The 27,569-nt window shown below is 38.0% G+C and overlaps 2 protein-coding genes across 7 annotated transcripts; both read right to left on the reverse strand.

The window, feature by feature from the left end:
* Nucleotides 1–12,119: 12,119 nt before the first annotated feature.
* LOC113344466 (major latex protein 15-like) lies at nt 12,120–13,018 on the reverse strand. The gene is made up of 2 exons (XM_026588437.1): nt 12,762–13,018; nt 12,120–12,652 (listed from the first exon to the last, which is right to left on the reverse strand). Exons 1-2 carry the CDS (start codon nt 12,967–12,969, stop codon nt 12,378–12,380), a joined length of 483 nt encoding a protein of 160 aa, XP_026444222.1. The 5' UTR covers nt 12,970–13,018; the 3' UTR covers nt 12,120–12,377.
* A 10,994-nt stretch (nt 13,019–24,012) lies between these two features.
* On the reverse strand, nt 24,013–26,809 carry LOC113344432 (phosphoethanolamine N-methyltransferase 1-like). Of its 6 annotated transcripts, XR_003357807.1 has the most exons (6): nt 25,947–26,809; nt 25,490–25,840; nt 25,150–25,385; nt 24,821–25,058; nt 24,649–24,728; nt 24,410–24,547 (listed from the first exon to the last, which is right to left on the reverse strand). XR_003357807.1 is itself a non-coding variant. In XM_026588408.1 (4 exons), exons 2-4 carry the CDS (start codon nt 24,688–24,690, stop codon nt 24,121–24,123), a joined length of 372 nt encoding a protein of 123 aa, XP_026444193.1. In that variant the 5' UTR covers nt 24,691–24,728; nt 24,821–25,139; the 3' UTR covers nt 24,013–24,120. The 6 variants fall into 6 exon arrangements, 1 of the variants encoding a protein (XP_026444193.1); XR_003357808.1 differs by lacking the exon at nt 24,821–25,058 and having other exon boundaries at nt 24,410–24,528; XR_003357806.1 differs by lacking the exon at nt 24,821–25,058.
* Nucleotides 26,810–27,569: the final 760 nt, after the last annotated feature.

Genomic DNA, 27,569 nt, shown 5'->3' on the forward strand with positions numbered 1-27,569 from the left:
TTTATCCTTTATAAAATTTTAATATTACCAATTTATCCCGTTAAATCCTAATAATAAAAATAAAAATCCGATTTTTTGAAATCAAAGTTTTATAAGAATCAGTCTACGTCTATGTACTTGTAAACCGATTTCATTTAGAAACGGTTGTTGTTCATGCCCATAAGACGGATTATCCTGGATGGGCATTCTGGTTGGAGAAAATTGTACCAGAATCGGTCAACATTCATTCCCACATAGCCCGATTCTGATATGGAAGTGATAGCTGATTTTTTTTTTTGTATCATGTAAACCGATTCTGGTTAACCCATTATTTTCACTTGCTATTTGATCATAGTACTCGATTTCAATTCAAGTACAAATGAAAATAGTTTTATACTCGAATTAAGAATGTGTATGATTTTATACCAAATTTGAAAACGAGTATAATTTTATACTCGAATTGAAAATGAGTATAACTTCTCAAACGATCTAAAAATGAGTTTTTAGCCTTTATCGTTAGTGGTGATTCTTATCTTCACCTTTTTTGTGATCCTGTTTTATGTTAATGATTTATAATTAAGATTTTAAGTAACAATATTAAAAATTGGTGGAACATATAAATAATAATACAGTAATTAATTGAAGTAACAGTTGAGAAGTCTGAGTTAAATACTAGCTAGCTTGAGCAGGATCCTTACATCTTGATTTCGCAAATGGCCTAATCATTAATTCTTTTTGCAAGCACTAGCATTTGATCAAGGGATATCGAGATACTATCACTGCTTAAAGGAATGGGTCAGGGAGAAAAGACAAGCCAATGTCGAAAGAGCTCTGCAAGCAAGATCTTTCCTGATCAAGCAGCAGTTCTTTGTAACATTTTGGATATTTTTTTGCCTGAAAATGCAGAGATAATATAAATAAGAAAGGATGCCAAGATAACACCCTCACGAGATATAAGAAGAAAAGAGCATACAACAAAACTACTCTCTAAAACGATTTTCCCAATCAAATACAAAATCATCAAGTTTTATATTTCTAAAAGAAACAGTACTAATGGACAGACTAAGAAGCAACACTTTGATATCTATAATAAGAGATCTAACAGGCTTTCTCATTTGTTTCTTAGCAATTAAAATGTCTCTCCTTTCAAACCACACAACTCACCATATAGCGAAAGGCAAACCATATCTCAAGAAAACAAAAGGCTTATAGATACCCTTACCATTTTGGAAATTGCTTATGTTCACGATAATATAAAGTTCGTCTAGGTATAAACGGATGCCAGTTCGAAACCATTAGAAAATATAATAATTATATAAAGAATTGATATGACATAATAATAACTAAGTAAGTCAGGATAGTATGTATAAAATCTTTTTAAATAAACATGTAATGGAAATAAAAAGAATTACTTTTGATACACACTTTTAGTTGTTTCTGGATATTAGATGACACCCTTAAGTTTGTCCAAAGACATTACATTATAGTTGTTTCATTTGTTGTGTTCTATGATTCATCTAGAGATACAGATATTCTAATATTTTTTGGCAATGCACAGTTTAGACCAGATCATTCCATTTTAATACACAATTGTGAGTGTGCTATATATACTTAAAACGATAACAATGCTATTATGCATATTTCAGCGTGGAAACCTTTAATTGTTCTCTAGCTATAAAAATCAACTTATTGATTTACATAAGCCTAACTCCAAGATTAAATCTGCATCATGAATTTGTTTGACGTCATTCGAACCTCGTGCTTATCACGCGTACATTTACAGTGTGTTTTTTTGTTTTGCTGACTCGCAACCTGAGTCAGACATGATCCTTATTCGGACCTTTTTGAACTATGGAATGAAATATCCCTAACTCATAAGTCAAAGCTATTAACTTACATATTTTTGAATCAGATGAATCAGATATGACGTAAAACAACAAACATACTGAGTTAATCCGAATTGGATAATTTCAGTCAGATCTTGACGGGTCGGATTAAAAAAATAAAAATGTTGTTTTTTTCTTTTTTGTTTTGATCAATAAATAAAAATGTTGTTCCTTGCCTTTATCCATAGGAGAAGTCCAAGAGAAATATCCACCGATCGGTAAATATCATACTACACCTTTGACGGAGATCCAGGGCCGGTCTTGGTTTTTTGGTGGCCTCAATCGAAAAAATACAATTAGTGGCCCTGATTTTTTTTATATATAGCAGAAATTAGCACATCTGGCCAGGAAAAAAGATCACTACTACCACACTAAGATCAATTCTTTCTGTCCATTTTTAATAGCTAATAAGGTATTTTTTATTTTAAAAAGAAAAAAAATCACCATTAATACCTTACCTAAGATCGGGTCTCTACCTTGATTCCTTAATAGCCAAATAGTAGGGAACTATGAGATTTCTGAAACAAACTAGAATTGGATATACGCTCATAAATTCTTTTCTTTTGTGTGAGCTGCATTAACTTGTAAGCCAACTTTTATGCAAAATGAAATGCTGATATATATGTGTAGTATGTACGAAAGTACGTAGGTATTAAAGGCGTTATCCATTGGGAATACGTAAATACACATATATATGGTCAATGCTTCAAAAAGATAAATAATGCATTTTTTCAATACGAAATAAATAATGCATATGGACAAAAGAACAAAGATAAGGTAACTAGATAATTCATATTAGCTTAAGATTAGGGAGCATTTTACCCCTGATAAATTCAAAGGTGTATGCATAGATAGATGACATTACGTGTTCAAACCTCACCATTACACATATCGGATGTGTGTCACCAATACCATAATCATTCAGTTACAAGCTTATTATAGGGGCAGCATGATTTATTAGAGGGACGGCATTGTGATAGTAATGTCCCTTTAATTGGTTAGGGGATGTCCTAAAGGGGATATAAATTGACTAGATTACCCTTTTCACCTTAAATCAACAAAAATCAAATCAATTTTTTTAAACCTAATGAATCAGAAAAAATCAAATCAGTTTTTTTCATCATCTTCTTCATCTTCTCTTCTCCTCCATCAACCGTAACCTCCATTAAAACTGAAAATTTCATCGTCTTCGATTAATCGACGATTCGAAAAATGTTTGGAAAAACCCAGTTAGGGTTTAGTTTATCATGTTGGATTTAAGTTAATTTTGTATAAAAAATTAGGGTTTTGTATGAAAATTGAAATTTCTGGTTGCATGTGAGTTACGGTTGGTAATAACTCAAATACAAACCATAACTGTAGATTGGGTTTATGTTACGGTTGGTTTTAACTCAAATACCAACCGTAAGTTCTTAGTTTTGAGAAATATGTTCAGTTACGGTTTGTATTTGCATCGTATTTATCAACCGTAATTGAGTTACGGTTTGTTACTCAAACAATCATACCAACCGTAAATAATCCTGTATCTTAAGAATTTATCAAATAATGATTTACGGTTCAAAAGTTAAGTCGACACACCAACCGTAGGGTAGTTACGGTTGGTCTCTATTCATTAGTTACCAACCGTAATTTAGTTACGGTTGTTGTCCAAATTTAATTACCAACCGTAACTGGTTTTACAATTGGATCTTCCCCAAATTTAACCAGTTACGGTTGGTATTCGATAACTTACGAACCGTAACTAAGAGTTACGGTTGGTCACGAGCAAAATTGAAACCGTAAGTTCTTCTGAAAATTTAAAAGTTTTGATTTTGTTACGTACTTTAGATAATTTTGAGTGAGAAAAAGCTAATGGGAACTAAGTTAGAAGTATACCTGGTCACTGGAATCACTCATTTTGATTGAAAAGATGAACAAACACACAAACCATCGAATTGCAGTGATGAAGTCATGTACTCTAAAAACATAACCCCGAGGAAGAAATCAAAACCCTTATTGCAGTGATAATTCAGTCACCAAAGAAGGAGAAATCTCCACGACCATCTTCAAAGCCAGCTAAATCTGGTGGTGGGTTTCATTCATATAACTGTGAAGAGGCATATATGACTGGAGGACCACAAAAGGCTTCCTTTCGCTATTCCCCCTCAAATACTATTAGCACTAAAGGTTTGTTCTTCTTTTACCTAATCATGTTATCGGTTTATTATGTCTAAAATTTATGCTTCATGTGCCTTAAACATGCTTTTCTTTGCAGAGTTGATCAAACACTCAACTGATATGTAGATGGTCAGGTGGCTGCAAGGTCGAGATGGGTACTGGTCTTCTTGTAGATTCGTAGACAAACTTTATATTTCAATTCAGGCAGATGAAACTGCGTTAGCTTATGAGGAATGGTGTTTGGTGTATTCCTGTGTAAGTGAGAATTGTTTCTGACTCTCTTATATTGCCTGCATTTTGTGTTGGGGATGATGTTATGATCTGGAGTGGCAACCTGAGAGTAGTAGTACTCTTTCTGTTGCTGGGGCTGTTGAGAAAAGGGGGGATATTAAATTTGTACTCTAAAGTATGGAAGTCCTTCATTCATCCATGTATAAATAGTAATTTGTGGAAATTGCAGTGTGGAGATTATGTAAATGCTAAAACATTGGTCTCCAAGGGTTTTAATATGGAGAAGAAGTGGTTGCAACACCTAACAAAATCTTTCGGTTGTTGCATCAGGTGATTTTTGTCTTGTGAGCCTTGTAAATTTTCTTGGTTGTATTTTGATCTTCGACCCCACCTCCGGATAAGAATTGACCATATCATACTTTTGTGAGGTGTGACTGAATCCTAAAGTTTGTTAGTGCTTTTAATAATACTGTTCATTCTATGTACATTTATTAATCGGACAATTTGTTGGTCCATATCATTCACTCGAGGTTCTATCACCTGTCCCAGCTCCGGAACTGGCTTTAAGATGTACCTGCAAATGCGCAGTAGGTATGTCATAGTTTTTAAACTATCATCACCATTTTTAGGAAAGAGCAAACCATCAGAAGGGCTCATATCTATTTCTATTGTTTTATTTTTATCTTGCAGGCCAGTGTGATCTTGAAGTATTCACAACGTTTGAAGAAGCGTCAGATATTTACTCGAAATGCTCATTTTTTAGTTAGACAATTCTGTTCTAATTGGTAACTGTATGATGGAAATTGAATTGTGTTGTATAAATTCTTATCTATATATGTTTGTTTCAGTTTTTTATTAAACTCAGTATCTCACCTGCTCTCCTTTCTTTGCAGCCGAAGAGAAGCCAGGTGCTTGTGTTCTACTAGCTTAAATATGAAGATTGATAAAAATTTTGAGCCACACAAAGTTATATAAGCTTTCTTTGGAAGAGAAGCCAGGTTCTTTTGTTCTATTAGCTTAAAGACGAAGATCAATAAAAATTTTAAGCAACACAAAGTTATATTAGCTTGATTTTTGTCTAATTATTTTTCCTAGTTTCATCAACCTGTAAACTAACATGTAATTTTTGTGTAGGATAAGATGACTCATCTCAAACAACAAAGCATCATTGAAGGAGAGCAAAGAGACGAAGTTGATATTTTCAATGAAAAGATATATTATGCCTTCTGGAGATTTGGTTCAAATCCAAGGAAATGGAATCCCGAAGAAGCGAGCAGGCAATGCATTATTCCAACAAGAGACATTGATTCGAATGTTGAACCAAATGAACCTGGCTGAATAGTTTTGAAGATAACTGGGGATGACTACTGGAGTGGCACTTGTTTAATATCTGTGAAGACGTGCATATTAAACAATAGTCATGATGACAGTCGAGATGGTACAAGCATAGCAGGGTCAAGAGATTTCATTTCTACATGAATTTCAATTTCTGGTAGTTTTATTGTTTTTCGGTTGTTTGCCATAGTAATGGTAATGTATTTGATTGAATAGAACCGAAATATTTTGTTCTCAGTATCTATTATGATTTTATTGAATGAATTTTTGTTATTATTGTCGTTTGCATTAATAAAAAGCTTGTAGAGAGGAATAATTTTGTCTTTGAAATTCTTTCCTAAGGCAAACAAAGAGTCCTTAATAAAATATTTAGAGACCAAAAAAACCTCTTTAACGAACAAGAAAGTTGTCTAGAAAAAATCAACGGTCATTTATTAAGATATTTGGAGGCGATTTCTTTATCTTTAGAGATGAAGTATTTGTCCTTGATAGGATATATAGGGACAAAATGTGTTGTTTTTTAGAGATAAAAATATTTGTCTTTGAAAGTTTGTTTTAAAGGAAAAATGAGTTGTCATTGATAAAAAATTTAAAGACAAAAATAAATCTTTCGGGGAGGAAGAATTTTTCTAAGGCAAGAAATTTGGTCACTAATAAAATATTTATAGACGAATAAGTTAGTCTTCAAAATTTGGTATTCAGAGGCTATTGATATTGTCTCGGACTAAATTAATTAGAGATAAAAAAATTTGTTTCAGATAATTACTATCAAAGATAAATTAAATTGACACAAAACTTTCGCTTTTGAGATTTTTTGGTCTTAAATAGTTATCATTAAAGACAAATCAAATTGACACGAAACTTTCGTTTTTGAGACAATTTTATTGGTCTTAAATAGTTATCATTAAAGACAAATTAAATTGACACAAAACTTTCGTTTTTGAGACAATTTAATTGGTCTTGAATAGTTATCATTAAAGACAAATCAGTTTGTCCTGGAATTTATATTTTTGCGACAAAAATCTTGCTCGCAAAAAAATGCCTTTCGTTGTCGAATTTTTCCGTCATTAAAATAACTTTCGCAGACAATTTTATTTCGTTGGTGAAAGCGACTTTTGTTGACAATAATTTTTTAGTTGTTAATTAATTTTTCTCGTGACCGTTTGTAATTTTGTCCAGAAATACTATCCCAGACGTGGTATTTGAGACAACTTCGTGACAAAAAAATCCATCTCAGAAAATATTTCGAGACAAAAACAGGGGATTTCCTGACAATTTTTTTGACACTAAATCCCCATTTTCTTGTAGTGCTTGCTTCTAACATTGAGGTTAAATTGTTTGAGCTATCATTGAACTTTTCAGGTTCAAATTTTCTTCTTCCAACATCTTGATTTTATCAAGAGCACTAGTAAGATCAGCCTTGAGGTATTTTTCTCGTGAGAGATATTCACCTTCTTTCTCTTCAAAACTCTTTTGTTGAGAATTAACCCTTGCTTCGGATTCAACAAGTTTTTTTCCGACAAAAAGAGATTTCTTCGAATATTTTCACATTCTAATTTCTTAGATTTAAGCACGTTTGTACGATTTTTAAGAAGATAATCACTGGTGAGGTAACCCATATAACATCCTTGAAAAACCCTCCTTAGTTTGTTGTTCTCACGACAAAGAGGAGTCATAACCAATAAAATCCGAAGTTCTCAGTTTTTCATTTTTCAAAGAATCCACAAGTTTAGAGTATTATGAGATATCCTCTTCTACTTCTTGTTTAAAATATGAGTCATCATCATCGGAAATTTCATCTAACCCTTCTTGTAGACGTATTTTCCAGTCGTCATCGGTTTCTACATTATTATCAAGATTAACTTGTCTAGTAGAATCTCTAGTGATGATTTCATGAAGCGTTTTCAGATACTAAATCGTAGATTCCATCATCAAGTGTTAATTCAAAACTCTTGATATCTTGCTTTACGTTAACTGAATCATCCATTAGATTCAATTCTTATAGGTTGGATCGCACGAAACACAGATTGTTAGATCTTTTCGTGTTTGCCTGCTCTGATACCAATTGAAAAGAAAAGGGTACCCAAATATACCTCAATTTAAAAAATTTACACCTATAAGTCCTTTCTCTAAAAGTAATTGTCTAAGGAATGAATCGAGACAATACAACTAATCGGTTACGCACACTTTATGTGATCGTATATGGATACTAGATCGAGACAATACAACAAACAAAGTGTGATTACTTGATACTAGGTTCGGACTTAACCAAACTCTATGGGATTGATTATTAAGTAATAAGGAATTAGCGTTTGTGTGATTTACTATAAATTATAATAAACACAATTATAATTGCGGAAAATAAAAGTAAATGACACAACAAGATTTTGTTAACGAGGAAACCGCAAATGCAGAAAAACCCCGGGACCTAGTCCAGAATTGAATACTCTCAGAATTAAGCCTCTATACAAAATCAAACCAACTTCGTATAGTTGAGATCAAGCAACTAAACCTATAGTTCACCTAGTTCCCTCAATATCCCTGCGCCTCCAACTTGCAATAAGTCATGCACTTGGAACAATTCCTTTGGTTCGTATTCCAAACAATAAAAGAACAACAAATCTGTTCGGTAGAAACTCTTTTCAAACAACGTGATATGTACTTGACAAAGGCTCTTCCGTTTAACCAATAAACTCTTTTGTCGGGTCTGAGATCTATCTAAAAGTACAACTACCAAAGTAGTTGGGTTTAGATTTTTCAACCAATATTTCTAAGTCACAAAGACAATATATTGATGAAGATCTACTCAACTAATCAATCAAGGTTAACACAAAGATAAACCGATTATAGTTGAATCCCTCATGCTGAATCAAGTATTGTGCACACCAAAGATTATGAACCCAAATATCCTCTTTGTCTTCAAATCTTCTTAGATCTTCAATCAGCACCTGCACACAAAAAAATTGAATCTCTTGTGATCAATCACACACAGAGCGAAGTCTGTTAACGTTGGATTATCACAAGACGTTTTTTTATCTACAAACAGTCTAGAGATCTCGTCGACACTTCGATCTAGTTTGAGTGAATCTTATATCAGAAGAGAAATTCTGAAGCATAAACAAACTAGGTGCAATCAAAGTTCAAAAACTATTAGTCAATCAAATCAATCAAAAACTAATAATAAACTGCAATTATATATTTTCCCACAAACGGTACTCGTAGAGCTTCCCAATACCAATGGAGTCTTTAAAACGAGCGGTCATAAGAGATTTCTCCCAATTAGGGTACTTTCCTGTCCGAATAGACGGCTCCACCATTAACAACACAACTAGGTAGTTTTGCTGGCTCTGAGGATTAGTTTGCTAGAAATGCAAACTTCAGTATTTATTGACAAAAGGAAGTTTGGACACCAAGGAATTTTCAAAACTGAATATTCTCAAAGATATGCAATAAACACAAAATCGGTTTTCATAATTCCTGAAAATGCACTGTCCAAATATTGACCGAAATCTCAGTAGAAAATCTCCAATTAGTAAATGCACATTACTAATTTTTATTCTCTAAAGATATGCATTTAATTGCTGGAAATTAAATAGCATATAAAAACTAAAAACCTTAATTAAAAGATTTTCAATTTATTTCGATCCGGGATTCTCTTTTAGTTATTAAGGAATATCTTTGAATAATAAAAGAGAAGAGTTACTGCACATGTCCAAAGTATGTCGACATCTTTACTTTGTAAATCCTTTTCCATATTGACAATCTTGGAACCGATTTGCCACACTTCCAAACGAGTTTAGAATTGGTTCATCTGATTTCCAAGAACTATGTGATTGATTCAAAATATCAAATCACCATTAATGGGTTTCACGGTTCTACCAAAACACAAAGTTTTGGTTCTACCTCCAAGTGCGTACTAGGATCGGTTACACTAGTTTCCATAAAAATGGCTAACTAAGTACCAGGATCGGTTACCACTTCTTATGGTAAAACTTGTGATCGGTTGACCAAGTTATAGGATCGGTTACACCAATTACTAAAAACTTGTTAACCTACTACAAGGATCGATTACCTTCTTGTGATTAGTCCCAACCAAGTTATAAGATCGGTTACCCAATGACTAGGAATGGTCACACAAATTACAAATATCGATCTTACCATCTCAAGTGATTACTTAAGATCGATTTCACTAATAAAAGTCATACCAATACAAAAGTCAGGCCTTGTGAATAATTTTACCAAGAACATAAGCAAGTCATGAGCGGTTATACTAAACATACATATTGGTAATCTAAATATTTGCAATGAATAACAATACCAATAAGCCTAGCGATTTCCCTTTCGATTCACAAAAAAAGTTTATGAATGTACTTCCTTTAAACGAATGTAAAACATTGTTTCCTAGGACGAAATCTTCACCTCATACCCATATACATAATCACAATAGGATTCATACGATTATGTCGATGTCTTATATACGAAGTTCAAAAGATAAGTGTTATACTTCGTATTGTATTCCTTAATACTATGTCTAACTAGAGTATAATACACGGCTTCACAGTTATGTTTTCAATATACACGACTTGAAAGATACGTTAGGAATGTAATAGTTCAAGTCAAATATTACTAACCTCAATAGGAAGGATGATGTCGTTGATGTAGCTCTTTATTTCTTCACATTCTTCAACTGTTCACGTAATACTTGTAAGTCTCATAACCTAATACTTTCAAGCTAACCTATACGAAGTTGACTCTAGCATATAATCAAGTGACTCTTTAAATGTGTTTTAATTCACTAAAATATGACAACCAAACTTGACATACCAACGTTTGGTGGGTTCAACCGGGCTATGGTCTAACAAATGTAATTTCTTTCAGCCTTAGTGTTTGCATTTTTTTTCTCGGAAGTTGAAAGTGATTAGGATAAACAATTGCAGCCTCAAGTATATATCCAGTACATATAGGATGGAAGTCTCTTTTTTTATTTGCATCGATCTGTATTTCCTACCTATATGCTTATAGGAGGCTTCCTAAACCTCCCCCCTGTTGTAATGTTATTGCACCCGTCTATTATATACAAATTGTTGATGCCTTATGCTGTATAAAAACTAGCACAATGATAATTTGATTCTAGCGACAAGGCGTTTTCCGGATTCTCCACTTTTCTTTTCTTTTTTTGTGTTTGTATGTATTAGTCTTTTGATTTCTCTTCATTGAACAACTAAAGAAATGTGTCTTGGATCGTCGCCTCAACATATGCAAAAAAAATGTGATCAGCTTGACACTATTAATGCTTCTGCCATCGTGTTGGAGACTAAAATTCCTGTCTCGGCTCACTGAAAGTGTAATGAACTAACATGGAACCGAACATTAGAGGAGACGATACTGCTGGTACGAAGCACGAGTTACTATCTAGTTTACATGGAACTTAATGAAATGAAACCAACTATCACAATATCATGAATTATTTGCTTTTTTTAGGTGAGAATTAACAATTAATATCATCATTAATGATTTGCTTTTGTTAAAGCTTAAATGTCCTGATTTTTGTCCTTGGAGGAACACGATTTTCTCTAATACACTTTAATATTACTACTGATCAGTAGTTGTTTATCAGGATAATTTTTAATTTATGAAATCTTCGTGAAGCTCTTGCACTGCCCAAAATAGTCTCATTATCAATTTCAAGATGAAATGAAATCATATATTGTTTCAAAAATGTGCAAGATTCTACTAAGTTCGCTTCCATGTCCTTGAAGATGTCAAGTTCTATGATTCAGTGCTAGAATCCTAACTAATTTTATTATGTGATACATTTTAGGCCTACGAGGAAGGACAAACAGCAGGATACTCCGTAATTGTATATACAATTTGAGTAGAAATTGTTGGCCTCACATTGAAAGTTAAGACCAAAAGCTTGAATTTTAGAGCTTCTGACCCCCTACCAATAGAAATTGAGGGTTTTGAGATCTTTTCGATGCTTTAAGGGGGGGCGGTGTCCTTAACCACTTTATCAAAAAGACCACTTTCCAGGTTGCTTTGTGCTTTAAGGGGGACGGTGTCCTTATTGGTGAAGCTGTTAAAGTCATAATCAGAAAGAGTTGCTTGTAATTTCCTCAAAGTCTTAAAACAATTAATCCTAAAATTTGTTTGATCGACGATTCAATCAAAATTAAAACGATGAATTTTGTTTTAATAGGTAGAATAGGAAATGAGCAAAAGAATGTTGTAATTATGAAAACAAAGAATTTACGTTTAGATTTAATATAAAGGTGAAGGACAATATAGACAACTTCTACTTTAAAGACACCCGATAGCCACCTTCACTAGATGGGCATAACATTAGTTGTCTCAAATTCTATTTGAGTCGCCTCTAAAAACGCCTGGTTATTTAAGTTTTGGATTTTAATTTTGTAGGTGTGTAAATGGCACAAATGGGTACAGGGGGTAACCCAGTGTTTTTATGAATATGGAGGTCATTCCCAGGATATCATTTAGTAGATGAAACAACACCCAACATATACAGTAACATAGACGTAGCTCATGAGTGTTTTTTTTCTTAAGCAAAAATATTTATTGATGAAAGAACAAAAAATTAAAATAGCAAGGGACGGACATAGAACCAAAACTTCTTTAAGAAAGAAGTATCCAAAAAGAAAGAAAAAAAGACGATGAAAGAAGCGATAAATTACGGTTACAAAGCCATGCATAGTCCATGAATAATGCACACATAAATAAACACCAAGTACTGACTTCGTGCATATGGACACCCAACACTCGACAGATATTTTACTCGGAAGCACAGATGTGAGCACTTAGGTCTAGAATGTTCTGATGGAAAGTTTTCAGGATGTCAAATGGAGTTGGAGAATCCTCGTTTATTTTCTCATACATTATAGATATGGATACAATGCTTCCATGTCCATCAGGCTTTGGTTTAGCTACAACGATCTCATCAAACTTCTTGTAATCCTTCATCACATCTCCTTCAACGATGCGGTGCGATATGGTCCTTGTTTCATCGTCATATGTTGATTCCTCCACGGCGGTCATTGTCTTTCCCTCTACGTGCACAAAATAACAACATATATAAAGCTGCATTGTTACAAAATGTATTTCAAATGCGTTAATACTATTTAAAATGCGATCAATCGCAATAATATTGTGTCATACCAAGAATATAGCTCCATTCCTTGATATGAACGGGACTGAGGCCGTCTCCTCCTTCAAGAGCTTTAACACCAGTGAAAAGATGAGAAACTGCCTCATTTGGTACTAGTTGATGGTGTTTATAGACTTTATAATATTCGTCAGCATCGCAATTGAGCTCCAATTCAGTTACAACTTTCCCGACTAAACCCGAAACACCATGATGAGCCATCAAGTAGTTGAGGATTTTTGCTTAATAGATTGGAGATTATTGAAGGTCGGAACAGTTGATAATGAAAATATTGATTCTAGTTGATGGAGTTTATATAGGAAAAACAAGCATTTGTAATTTGTTTTGAGGTGACACAATTAGCCTTTGATGAGTACACAAAATGATCCTAAACGCCCGGTCAAAAGGATCACCAAGGTCATTGGCATGTGAGATATATAGTTATGGTCATTTATTTTCTTGTTTTTTTATTGGCGGGCCTTCTTTTTGTGTCCGTGGAGAATGACAGTTCCTCCATGCGCATTCCGGAGCTACAGAGACTGGCAGCTGAAAATTAAAGAGCATACAGAAAATCCTTAATTGATATATACTAGCATTGTAGGAATTAAATATAGCACATATCAATAACTATGCGAAATAAGGATTATCTGATGTAAGTGAGGATTATCGCACATGGCAAAGTTGAAGTGACGTATTGGATGATGTCAGCAAAGTCACGAATAAAGTGTGATGATCTATGCGAAGTATAAGCTGTGCGAGAATGAATGAGTATACATGAGTGAATGTAGCGCACAGTGATTCCGAAAATAATGGGTCTCTTAGCTGTCATCCACTATGAGGAATCCTATATAAAGAAAAGAAGTCATCACATAGAGAGAGATCTTTTAGTGTGTGTTAGACAAGAAACTAGGAGAGAAAGTTTATTTGGAGAGCAAGTAAAGTCATTGTAATACCTTGTAATCGATTATAAATCTTAATAATTAATAAAAGAATTCATTATGATTACTTAGGTTATTGTTTAGATACATTGGGGTGTGGTTGTAGGTTTTCCTGCAACTACATTTTTGGCGCCAGAAACAACTTTGGGTGATAAATCCTGGTAGTAAATTCATAGAATCTTGGAAAAAGTAAGATCTGGAAATTGAAGATGGCGAGACTTGGATCTACTATTGAACAGGGAACAGCAGCCAGAAGGAGAAATAAAATTGTTGAAAGAAGAAGAATTACAAATCTTGACCAACAAGAAGAAAGAGTAGGAGAAAATCAAGGAAACGAAAATCCAATTGAACCTCAGCGTGAACAAGAGCGGAACAATGATATTGATTATGATAGAGTGAGCGTTCATACTTCACAAACAAGTTCAACTGAAGAGGAAACGCAAAGAACTGGGAATGCAGGAAGGATTGAGGGGAGTGATGAGAATATGACAATTGCAGAACTTAGACAAAGATTGGTTGCAGAACGACAAAGAGAAGATGAAGAGTGTGCGAATTTGATACGTCAGAATGATGACTTAAGAGAAGAGAATCTTAGTTTGCAAGAACAGAGATCAAGAAGTGATACACGATCAAGGTCGAGATCAAGCAGGAGTTCATCAAGACAAAGTCGATCTAAGATACCAGGAGAAGACAACGCATGGAAACCATTGAGGAAAACCTGCTAGTAGATGATCATCAACAGGACCAACAAAGGGGAAGGGATATAGCTCAAGATTTGGGAACTAATCGATATGAGCATCCGCGTGAACTTCTACGTCGCACACATAATAATTTTGAAAGAGAAGCATATGATCTGAGGAAAGGACAGATAATATTGTATGGAAGAGAAATGTTGAGAGAAGATAAGGAGCGCGAAAGGGAAGTTACACGTGCGAGAAACGAAAGAGACAGACAAAGAAGAAGGGAAGAAATTGAAGAGAGAGAATTGCAAGAAGCATTACGTCAAAATAATCAGGATAATCGAGTAAGGCAGCGCGAACGTCATCGCATAGATGATATAGAACAAGGACGGTTTGCACCGAAAGAAAGAGAAACGTCAATACATCGACATAATCGCACAGGTGAAGAGGAACGACATGATAGAGCACAGATTGAAACGAACATTGAAAGGCGTAGGAGAAGAAGAGAAGAAGCTGAAGAATATGAGATACAAGAAGCAGTATGTTAGAATAATCATGGTAATAGACTGAGGCAAGAAAGATTAAAAAGACCTATGTGCGAAGCTATAGATCAAAGCTTCAATGAATAAATTCTTAAAGAAATGGCGGAATTAAGAGAAATGATGACTGCGAAAAGAAATGGTGGAAGGAGACAACTAGAAGAAGAAGTGGAGGAAGCTGGGAAAACTCCCTTTACAAGGAAGATTCAAAGGGCAGTGATACCGTCCAAGTGCAATTTACCAGTGTTCACTAGCATATTTGATGGAAGCGCCTGTGCAATACAACACGTGAAAGCTTACACCCGGTCTTTATTGCAATGGGAAAACAATGATGCAGTAATGTGTAAATATTTTGTTGCGAGCCTGGCAGGGGAAGCTCTGAAATGGTTTGAAGGACTACCAATAGAATCCATTGGATCATTTCAACATTTACAAAACGTCTTTTTAGGACAATATATCAGCAATAATATGTCAAGACCAGGGAGACGGCATTCGGACTTCGAAGAAGAACAAATGAGAGTTTGCGTCATCTAACAACACGCTGGAGAACCATGTGTGGAGAAATGGGAAGACGATTGGATGAGCGACACCTTATTCCTGCATTTATCAATGCTCTTCTCGCTACAGATTTATTATATACACAAATTTTTAGGATAAAGGATACAATAACAATGTCAGAGTTGCGCGAATTTCAAGAGGAGTACATAGCACTTGAGGAGAGGCAAAGAGATATGGAGTCGTACCCAGTCGCAATACCTGATGCGAAAGGTGGAAATGCAAGTTTACTCCCAAGACTGACAAATGTTGTTGCAAGTACGTCGCAGGGAAATCAAGGAAGGAACGTTGCAGAAATGGAACAAAAGTTAATAGCCATGGGTAGTGCAGATCAAGCAGAATTTGACAAAGAGTATAGAGACAGACAATTTCAAAATCATGGAGGTAGTAATAAGATTCAAAGAATGGATAATTCACCAGAAAGTTCAGGAGGTCAACAACCATATTATAATAAAAGACAAGGAACTGGAAGGATAGTATGAGAACAGATAAACCTTCCAAAGCTGAACACTACAGTAGATAAAGTATGGGAAGCTGTCATTCTAATGGAAGAAATCCCAGAACCACATAATGAAGGAGATGAACCACCACTAGGGAGGAGGAGCAGAGAATTTTGTGTATATCATCGCTTTCATGGTCACACAACAAGTAATTGCAGAAATGTGAGGAAAATCATATTGTGAATGATTGAACAAGGAAAATTGGATCATTTCTCAGCACAACAACCAAAGAATTTACCACCACCACCACCAGCGGGAGGAAATGTATATGCAAAGGAGAAAGGAAAGAATACATTTGTAATTGAAGTAGGCGCGAAAGCGAAGAACCTATATTGTAATTCAATTGTACATTCATTCAGAAGCATAGAAGACTTCCATGACACTATCTTAAGTAGGGTGTATGCGAGAGATGCTGACGGAAGAGAAATTCTCAATCTTGCGAAAGTATCACTATTGAAGGATTGGCAAAAACAGACTATCTCATTTAGTGCGGAAGAAACACCAGGAGGAGGGGAATCGCATGAATGTGCATTAGTAGTGAGATTAAGAATTAATCCGAAAGCAAAGGTAGAAGATGATGAGGAAGATGAAGCAAATACTTGGGGAATGTTGATGGTGGATTTTTATTTAAGGCTAAAATTGTAAAAGCCAAAATTATGCGCTGATATCCTGCAAAGGATAAAGCCACTGATAAAATGATGAATACTTCTTCACTTCGCTAATTTACTTAGAATGGAGCATGTAGCAACAAATCCCATATACCCTATGAATTTATGGCATTATCAATTAATGCATGACCAGCCTTGTATTTCCTGTGTTGTTCCCGCAGAACTCTCATTATTAGTGCGACATGACGACTGAGTGTTACTCTCAGCAGAGTAACACGAATCTCCAAGTATTAATAGTGAGGCATGCACGAAATACGCGTACAGGCTACATCTCTTGGTGTGTTATACTAACCCGATTGAGCATATTTGAATTTGAACTGTCCATATCAGTCTCAGAAACAATCATGACCACGCAAGTTGGCTGCACGATTTAACCAGCCTAGACGATCCTCAGCAGAAGCAGGCTACTACATTAATGACCACCAGCGGGCCCACTTATGCCCTGGTCGGTCGAATACCTACCATGCCTCCCAAACTACCACTGAACACCAGCCTGAAGTTGGATGTCTAGACTGGTATGGAGCAGCTTGGGGGAATCGTACAAACAAAGGCCGTCTATGGCAGTCTTAAGTTCATCACGTCCGTCCAACTTCACCGGCGTGGTTGGACGGCGTGGATCATCCCGGTCGAACAAGCGTCGTGGTGTACACCGGCGGACCTTCTTCCTACCTACATGACCGACTCTTCCTTAACCTGACCAGATTGCAATATACGATTGTCCGAAGTTGTGTCAGCGTGAAGAATTGAGGGTCGCAGGAAATTCCATTAAAGGTCCCAAATTGATCACGACCATCCAATGTCACCGGCGTGATTGGATGGCTTAGATCGGACCCATAGCCACCAGGCAGGTATTGGCGTGTTCACCACCGGCCCAACATGGGCCCCACATGGTCGGCCTCCCCAAAAGAGAAGCGTGGCTTGCCATTTCGTCCAGCCAAAGCAGCGTGGACGTGAAACCCTAATTAGTGTTTGCGGCACATCACATGTGTCGCAAATCAGTCTCAACCATCCATCTTCGCAGGCATAGATGGAGGGTGTTGATGTAGATTCAAAAGGCCCAAAGCATGTCAACACAATCACCATGGGCCCACCTACATACATGACTAATTGGTCAAGACCAACTATGGTTGGTCGTCTCGATTCGTGCGCCCAAACTAGGCATGGCCACGCGTTTTCAACTGCAAATCGATCTCGACCACTCAACTTTGCCGGAAAAATTGAGTGGCTTAGATCACATCTTCACGAAACAGTAAGGTACAGACGTGTACACTGGCATGCCGACTGCACGCATGACTGATCGGCCAAGACCGACCATGGTTGGTCATCTCGAAACGCGTGCCCGAAGTGGGCACTACATGCGGTCTTCAATTTCTTTGCGGCATGGGATTTCTGTCGCAAATCAATCTCTTTGTCAGACAAATTGAGTGGCTTAGATCGCATCTCCATGGGACAGTGAGGTACATACACCTACATCAGCATGCCGTCTACATGCATGCCCAATCGACCCTGCCAAAAACGTGTCTCATGCTTGGATTCGACCAAGCTAAAGGTTGGTGTTCGAGCACCTCCTAAACCCTAATCCGACGGTCCCAGATGTGGGTCGCAAGCCATCTCGTCCTTCCAACTTCACCAGCTTGGAAGAACAACCTAAGACAGGAGTTAGGCGACCAGCGAGGCATCACCACGATCACCGTCCACCACTATTCCACACAAAGTGATCGTCCAAGTCAGGGCTTACCTGTACAGCCTCCAAACGATCACTCGAAGATGGCTGGACGTGATGCTATTTTAAGATGCTTAATCCGCGACTTACTCCGTTAAGCCTTAAAACAGCGATGCTTCACACATGCTGAATATATTCGATGCATTACCTGCATAAAATACACACGATACTTCACAAGTATCGACTTCATAAATAACTTAGTTATTTAATCTAGCATCACATGCTACTTTTTGTGGGTCCCACTATCCACACATTCGAGACATCAAACATGTCACAAACTGGGGGATACTTACTGGGGTATTGGTCTGGCGGTTTACAGCATGTAGCGCACAACGCGCAATCACAAGAACGTGTCAGGAAGACATGGACGGCTAGTGATGATGGGAGAAGTGGGCAAGACTGATCGTGTGACACTAACACACGCAACTCCACTACTTCATCACTCAACTTTCTCCACTTCCCATGAAAGACGTGGGTTAGGCTCAATGACTTGTATAAATAGGTTCTCCTCCCTATTTCCAAGACAGGACAAGACAGAAAACCAAGTGTTGATACAATCGTATTCAAACACCATAACTGATAGCTTACATTCTGCAAGCCAGTTCAGCTTTCTGATACAAGTCATAAACAGCCAACACCTTCACAATCTCAACACCTTCTTCGCTTCCCTCCCTAAGATCAACCCCATCTCCTTCACTTTGTGACCGAAGCAAGTATGGAACGACCATTTCTTGGTTTAGGCCAGAGTTGTACATATTGATTTCTCGAATCACAAGCACTCCCGTGCAGTGCATTTGTTTAGGGTTTAGATTCATTTCTCATCCACACACCCCAAATTACCAAAACCGGCAGAAATAGTTTTCATCCATAAACAATTGGCGACCACAGTGCGAGGTTAATCTCACGGTCGTAAAGTCAATTTCTTCAAAATCCGATTCAACTTTATCAATTTCGAAAAGGGTAGATCTTAGGACCAATTCAATCATCAATCCATTTCAAGATGGTAGAACTCAGGTCTGGATCAGAATTCAAATCTGATGGAGCTAGTGTGGATAACATTCTCGGATGTACCTGTCAGTAGATCTACTGTGGTCAATACATCTCTTGGAGCCGTCACTTCTACCACCAACGACAGCGGAGCAGGAGATGTTCCAGTAAGTGTAACGCCTCCCATCACCAGAGCCAGAGCATCCGTGAATCCCGACATCTCCTCAAGTGTAACGCCTCCGGTGGTCACCAGAGCAACAGATTCCACTCCTTCGTCAGGACGAGGAGCCAGAGGGACGAGAGGAGGACCATCTCCCATTACCATCGCACACTTGATGGAGAGGCAGGAAGTTCTTGCTAAGACTCAAACGGATATGGCTACAACTCAGAAAAAGGTAATCACTTTTCTTAAAACATTAACTGATCGATTTCCACAAGAGCCGTGACACCCCCTAGAGCCAACAAGGAACGCATTCAACGCACCCGGAGAAGGTACTTCAGCGGCGCGGGCCTACATGGACCTGATCAAAGAAGCAACATCAGATATGAGCGGTCCTGTCATGGAGACTCCTACACTAGGGACTCATCCTCACAACGATCCTCCTCAAGTCAATAGTTTCACTACGAACCGGAGGCCATTGGATCAGAAAGCGGCTTCTCTAGTAGAAAGTTTGTATGAACTTTTACACCTCTCGAAGAATCAGTGGGCAGAGACGTTTGCTGCAATCAACCAGATAACCCTGGACGTGCACCTAACTCCTTCACGTCCAGAAGTCTCAAACGTACCAGAAACATTTGTGAATAATGTTACATTTACAGAGGGAATGAACTTTTGTGGCGAGTCGTGACCAGAAAGGGAAAACGATATACCGACGCTGCTATTATCAATTAGCAGGGGAGAATGTTACCCAGTCTCTCCACCCAATGGAATGCTACAACAACCACAAGAAGAAGTGCTAGATGCTCGACAACAGCTGCAAGATGGCACCAACTCCACAACTGATAAGATTGAAATCGTTGAGGAATCTCCTAGGCCTATCTCCATCAGCTCAACCTTGTGTACGGATGAACGCACGAAACTTGTGCAACTTCTCAAGGAATACCAGGACATATTTTCCTGAACGTATGAAGAAATGCCATATTTAGATTGGTCACCCATCATCTACATGTCATACCCGGATCTAAGCCGGTTGCAGTTCAGACACGAGGAAAATGGACAGATCAGGTGTTGCATGGATTTCAGAGACTTGAACAGATGCCTCCCCAAAAACGATTCTCCTCTACTTAACATCGACATGTTAGCAGATGCAACCAGCGGACACGGCATGTTCTCCTCCATGGATTGATGTAGCGGCTACAACCAGATAAGGATATACGAGCATGAAGAAAGTAAGATAGCTTTTCAAACTCCTCTCGGAAATTTTTATTATACTGTACTGCCATTTTGTTTAAAGAATGTTGGTGCAACGTATCAACGCTCTATGACGGCAGTCTTCCACTGGAGCCGATACCTCAAGAGAGCCGCCTCAAGAAGATAACGATGTCCACGCGTCATGTCGAGCAAAATCCGGGCGAGTCACTCTATCAGACGATGGTGCATGTCTATCGTGCTATGTTGGAGAATATGCGCTTTTGGTTATCCTATGGACTTCGTGAAGCTGTTGAACGCTCATCTACAACAGCATCTGCCCTGCTAGAAAGAACCAGTTTCACTGAAGCAGCAAGAGGAAAGCCACCCAGATACAACATCCTGCGCGTCCAAAATTGTCAACTTCAACCCTAGTACCACATGCACGACTGCCACAATAATGAAACAACGTACAAGATATTCCATATCTGGATCGACGGTGACTACATCAACGGGAGACGCTTTCAGAGTTTTTCTCCCGTGGAAAAAGAAGTTTTGTTACCAAGGGAGATTGCACCTGGGACTTAAGAGGGTGCCAAGTTCGTACAAGTTGCCACCACGCCTCTCCCTGCCAGTCTCTTCTGATCACAGCTGCTGCCAAGAACTGTTGTTGCTTGTCGATTGATACTATCCAGAGCTTCACCATATAACGACCATTACGTACAAAAGACCCATCGGGCATACAAGATAGAACCATGTAAACCACGCTTGGGGACTGAGGTTCAGCACGAAGTTCTTTCACTGTTAGTCAATGTCTTCTTCAACATGAGAGAGATGGTCAATCAAGAAGCATGGAATTCACAAAAGTAAATCAAACTGAAGAGGAAGCCACTTAAACGCTCCCTCCAGTAGAAGCTGCTTCAATGGTCTATTCAAGAGCCGCCTCAACGCTCTCTCCGGGACCCATGTTCGCTTCAGAATCCTGCTTCAATGCTATCTCCATGAGCCACCTCCATATTTGCTTCAGAATCTGCTTCAATGGTCTATTCAAGAGACGCCTCAACGCTCTCTCCTGGACCCACGTTCGCTTCAGAATCCTGCTTCAACACTCTCTCCAGGAGCCGGTTCAACGTTCGCACCAGAAGCCACTTTAACATCCTCTCGAGTCGTTTCAACACGCAAGCTACATCAATAATCTGCTCTTTGGTCAAGTTATCTTTGATATACTCATTGCTCAACATACGTCTCATCCATCCTTCATAAGGTCCCAGCGGAGCATGACAAACCTTGAAGTCGATAGAAGAAGGGTTATCTTGTGGAACGGATATTTTCAGATAGTTGAAAGGGCGCGGTGAACAACTCATCATCTATGTTCGGCATATCTTTGAAGTTGTCAACACTCCTTGACTTGGCATCAGCATTATCCCCAAAAGACATCTTAGCAGGACCCCTTTTGTTCATCCTACAATAAAATAAAAGCGAGGGAGTTAGTACTTGTATGAAAACGCATGGGATGTGTAGTCACGCACGACAGGACATACATTCACGTTAAAATACACCAGGCTGCGCAAAGCAAACAAGGCTGGTATTGGGCCACGTCAGCAAACGAGGCCGGTGTTAGTCAAGTCCGCAAAGCCGGTGTTGGTCGAGATCGCAAGGCTAATATCCCGTCACGCAAGCAAGACTGTTATCACGTCACGCAAGTAGGAAGGTATTGGGTCACGTCAGGACGGTATTGGTCAAGGATGATCAAGGTTACAAGGCTGGTACTGGTCCACGTCAGCAAACAAGGCTGGTATTGAGCCACGTTAGCAAACAAAGCCGGTGTTGGTCAAGTCCACGATGCCGGTGTTGATCAAGGTCACAAGGCCGAACGAAACAAGACAGCAAGGCCGGTGTCGACCGAAGCAGCGATGTCCGTCAGTAAGGTCGGGGTTCGTCAAATCAGCAAGGCCGGTGTTGGTCAAGGGGCAAGTCTGGTGTTGGGGTGAGGCAACAGGTATGGTGTTTGGTCGAACCAGGCACAGCCGGCCCCAAGCAAAGCCGGCATGCGGCGGGTCCCGCTTGATCAGGCACAGCCAGCCCAGATTAGTCGAAGCAGACACAGCCGGCCCCAAGAAAAGCAGGCACGCCGCAGGTCCCACGTTCGAGCAAGGCAGGCATAACAAGCCCACGTTCGAGCAAGCAGGCGCATGATGAGTCCCACGATCGAACGAAGCAGGCGCAACAGTCCGTTGAGCAGGCACATCAGCCCCACGCTCGAGCGGAGCAATCACGAAGCAGGCTCTCGGCCGAAGCAGGCATAGCAAGGTCGATCGAAGGAGGCAATACCGACATCATGCTAGGGGAACGCTCGCCTGGACGCCTCTTGAACGTGACATGCTCCAACGACAGGACGACTCGTCTCTCCTGGTAACATCTAACTTTGTCTCATAAGTTTTATCTGTATATGTCACCATCTAATGCCTGCCCCACAATAGTGTAACCATTATGCGCTAGGCAGAGGACTTAATGTTGATGGTGGATTTTCATTTAAGGCTAAAATTGTAAAAGCCAAAATTATGCGCTGATATCCTGCATAGGATAAAGCCACTGATAAAATGATGAATACTTCTTCACTCTGCTAATTTACTTAGAATGGAGCATGTAGCAACAAATCCCATATACCATATGAATTTATAGCATTATCAATTAATGCATGACCAGCCTTGTATTTCCTGTGTTGTCACTACGGAAAAAACATCGATCAACTACACTAAATAACAGTTGTCATATGGTATACGACGACAGATATCTATGGGTTGCACAAGGGGGTTGTAGAAAGTCTTCAGTTCTTTGCAACTCGTCAATACGAGTGGTAAACATGGTTGTCGTTCCATCGTCAATACGAGTTGTAAACATGGTTGTCGTTCCATTGTATATTACGCTTCTTTCAGCTTCTTACGCTTCTTTCAGCCGTGAATGTCTTTCGAAATTTCCTCTTAATGCCTAGCACAACTCATATCTGGGTTGTGAAAATAACTCCTACACTACACTTGTTGGTATTGTAGAAATTTCTTTGACAACTATGGTTAGAGTTGCATGTGGATTCTTTGACAACAATTGTTTGAGTTGTATGTCATCTCATTGACAACTTCTGCTTTAGTTGTATGTCACTTCTTTGACAACTTTGGTTTGAATTGTATGTCACTTCTTTGACAACTATGGGAAGAGTTGCATGTCATTTCTTTGACAGCCCTAATCCTGAGTTGTGGTACATATTCGATTTGAAACAAAAAAATTGAGAATTTAAATACAAAATTAAATCTGTAATACTTAGTAACCATATATTTCAAAACAAGATCAAATTTCCAATTATAATCATTATTGTTTGTTATTACAGAAGATCAGTTTTGCAGAACTTCAGACAACCATTAGCACTGTAGATATTTACATCTAGAAATAGAGTGTGCAACAGAACGAAGTTGAGAAAAAGCTGATTACCTCACTATCAGAGAGATACATTAAAAGCCAAAGCCAGTTTGAGAATATAAGATCGACAGATCCTGGAGAAATTTGCAGCTCAGAAGATGTTACATCAGTGCACATAAACTTGACATTCTTGTAGTGACCGTTGATGGCTTCATTCTGCAAAGTTTCCAAAGAGATTCAGATTTCCAAATAATGTTTTATAAATACTTGTTGACTTCTACATTCATAGACCAACAATAAAGCAGAGACTTGCCTTCTTGATAACATTCTCAATGAAGTCCAGCGCTATCACTTGACCAGCCTCCTTAGCCAACTCACCAGTGAAACGACCAATACCTGCACCTAGCTCCAAAACAGATTTTCCTTCGAAATCTGGGAGCAGAGAGAGTACCTAGCAAATTAAAAATATCCATTGAACTTAGAGATAAACAAAATCGACTACAGTTGAACTGTGTGACAGATATATAAGGGCAATGGATGTCAGACACATACCCAAGGTCGACTGGTCAGCGATAAGGTAAAGAACACAGGCATAATATTGAAAATGGAGGAGCTACAACCAACAAATTCTCCTGTCAACATAGCAAAATTGCCAGCTTGATTAATCATACAAATTACTCATAAATCTATCCAATCTAAACCATGATCCATATAAGGGAGATACTTGGTGAATCAGGGCTCAATCCACAATCCGTGTTATGATATGATGATCCAGGTCACAATTAAAGTTTTCGTTTAGTCGAAATGTAACTTTAATAATCATTTTAGCATGAAAGCTAGGTGTTCTGGAGATCCTGAATGCGCTGTACGAACATAAGCAGCTAACCAACAACTCAATACTGCAATGGATACCTAAAGATGAGTTCAACTAACAATCTACATAGACTCTTAGCTCCCATTCCCTATCAAAGTATCAATATCCAGTTAGTTAAAAGAGGGCTGAAATTTCGAACACTCAGCAAAACATTATATGTTGGCACAAAATCAACTCACCAAGTATTTGCGATTGATACAAGATGGTTGTAGAGCAATTGTAAAAAAAGGAATCACGGACTGGAATTCATCACCGATAACAACTGCTCTTTGTCGTGTAGTTCTCAATGCGGTATCCTCATCTTTAGTCCTCAAATGACTGTGCTTCTTCTTGTTCTTCTTCTCAGCAACTCCGACTTCTTCCTCCTCCTCTGATGATGACAATGGTGATTCAGATGATTCATCTCCATCTTCATCTGCACGAATATGCAGTTTACGAACTCAAATAACAATCGAAACTGCAACAGTTATCTGAATAAATAATAACAGGCACAAACTAAATAGCAATAACCATATATACCAGTGTTAGCATGAACGCAATAGTCTTCTTATTCTTCGTCACTGCTCTTGATTCAAGTGGATCCTCCTTCAAGGCTGTGGTCATCACTATTATCCTCATCAGCAGCAGGATACTCTATTTCACAAGCACTTATGTCTAATATTACAACTTGGAACTGTCAATCTCCATGGTACTTGAACAGCAAAAGATGTCCATTTATAGAGTAGTACTCAATAAATGGGACTAACCGACCAATTTGAAAGCCATTTGAGCCTCTCTTCAACTTAACATTCCAGGTTAGACCATCTGTAACTTTGAGGGTTGCATGATGAGATACATCAGCGCTAAAGCGACGAACTCCTCCGAAGAACTCTGCATATCAAGTTAATTAGCAAACAAAAAACACTTACTAAGATAATCCAAATCCGAAAAAAAAAACATAAACTCTATTACTAACAGAATGGATTCATTAACTTACCAGCAGATGCATCAGAATCTCAGCCAACAGTACCCATCTTCAGCTTAAATCCAACATCAACACCACCAGTTTCATTTGAGAATCGATTGACAACAACAGATTCATCTCCTCATCATCCCTTACTCATCTCTCTCAAATGGTTTGCAGATTCATTCACCATGGCAAGCCCCCTTCTTCTCAGCATCATTACCAGATTATAGCTTCACCATTTATTCAATCCCTAACCAATCAACCAGATATCACGATTCATAGATCCACCTGCAACTCCATCAACAACAACAGATTCAGAAATTCAACACACCCATCTTGAATCGAATAACTATAAACCCTAAATCTGAACCAATCTGCACAAACCCATCTCAGATTCAGTTTTTTCTCCCTTGTACGCAGTTAAACAAACCCCAAATACATTTCAATTTCGAACCCTAAATTTCTCCAGATTCAATCATCAAAACCCTGTTGAGTTCAAGAATCCATATCGATCTCTTCTCAACAACAGCAATAGACAACTCAAATTTACCCCATCACTAATCTTCTTTCAGCTCTTGCAATTCAGTCGAATCCATTTCATCTCGATCTGATTTCCTCATCAACAGAAAGATTGGTCTCTCTAGCAATTTCCATCGTCTTTTCTACGACACTTGCATCTCAAAATCACCAGACCCACAGTAGCAGATTAATCTTCATCTTCTCGATTTCTCTGAGTTATGGAGCCGCCATGGCTTCGTTTCTTTCTTCTCTGAATTTGAGATTTGGTTTCGTTTCTTCATCACTGGTTAAACAAATCTTGAGTGAGGGTTTTTTTTTTCCTGAGGGAGGCGCAACTTGAGTTAGGGTTTTTCTGAGGGAGGGGATGATGAGAGACGAGAGAAAAGTGAGAATGAAGATAAGTGAGTGAAAAAAAATCGTTTTATCTAAAATAATTTGAACCAATAAGATACGGAAGAATGGGTCATACGGATTATGAAACTATTTGGACGGTATAGATTTAGTTATGAGAGTCATACGGATCAAGGCAATGGTGTTTTCTTTGTGTTTTCTTTTTGTGTTAATAGGAACTCATGTTTTTGGTTTAATTATCAACCTTCGACATGAACAAAAATCCAACAAAAATATTAATAAATTTAGGACATTGTTGTCGACATTCTGATATAAAAAAATCCAAAAACTGTATAATAATGAATCGGGAAACGAAAAATGAATTCGATAATTAGTGTGTTTCTTTGTGCTTTCTCTTTGTGCTTCCGGTTTGAATTTCGACTAGTGGCATAGGTCATAAAGTAATTTTTACAAGTCATATACGTCATGAAGTATCTTTAATTCACACTAGTAAGCTTAGGTTATAAGATTATTAGAGATGGACCACGAAATTCAGGATGATTCTAACTTCAAACTTAACTGGATACATCATCAAACTCGATAAATATGAAGCTCAGTGCCGATTAGAACTTCAAATGAGGTATAACCCCACACAAACTATGAACCAAGAAGATCTTGGAGGGTTCTAACTTCAAACTGAGCATGATACATCACCGGAATCGATAAATATGAAGCTCAATCTCAATTCGAACTTCAAATGTGGTATAAAGTCATACAAACAATGAACCAAGAAGCTCTTGGAGG

Source organism: Papaver somniferum, unplaced genomic scaffold (assembly GCF_003573695.1).
Source record: "Papaver somniferum cultivar HN1 unplaced genomic scaffold, ASM357369v1 unplaced-scaffold_76, whole genome shotgun sequence".
NCBI classification, from domain to species: domain Eukaryota; kingdom Viridiplantae; phylum Streptophyta; class Magnoliopsida; order Ranunculales; family Papaveraceae; genus Papaver; species Papaver somniferum.

What these genes read in the sequence shown, in the direction of transcription:
- LOC113344432 (XM_026588408.1), bottom strand. Translation starts at nt 24,690, where the DNA reads ATGCCTGTGTTCTTTACCTTATCGCTGACCAGTCGACCTTGG. An exon ending in CGCTGACCAGTCGACCTTGG is followed by an intron (nt 24,548 to 24,648) that starts GTATGTGTCTGA and finishes TTAATTTGCTAG; the next exon opens with GTACTCTCTCTGCTCCCAGA. An exon ending in TTGAGAATGTTATCAAGAAG is followed by an intron (nt 24,313 to 24,409) that starts GCAAGTCTCTGC and finishes GAAACTTTGCAG; the next exon opens with AATGAAGCCATCAACGGTCA.
- LOC113344466 (XM_026588437.1), bottom strand. Translation starts at nt 12,969, where the DNA reads ATGGCTCATCATGGTGTTTCGGGTTTAGTCGGGAAAGTTGTAACTGAA. An exon ending in GGAATGGAGCTATATTCTTG is followed by an intron (nt 12,653 to 12,761) that starts GTATGACACAAT and finishes TTGTGCACGTAG; the next exon opens with AGGGAAAGACAATGACCGCC.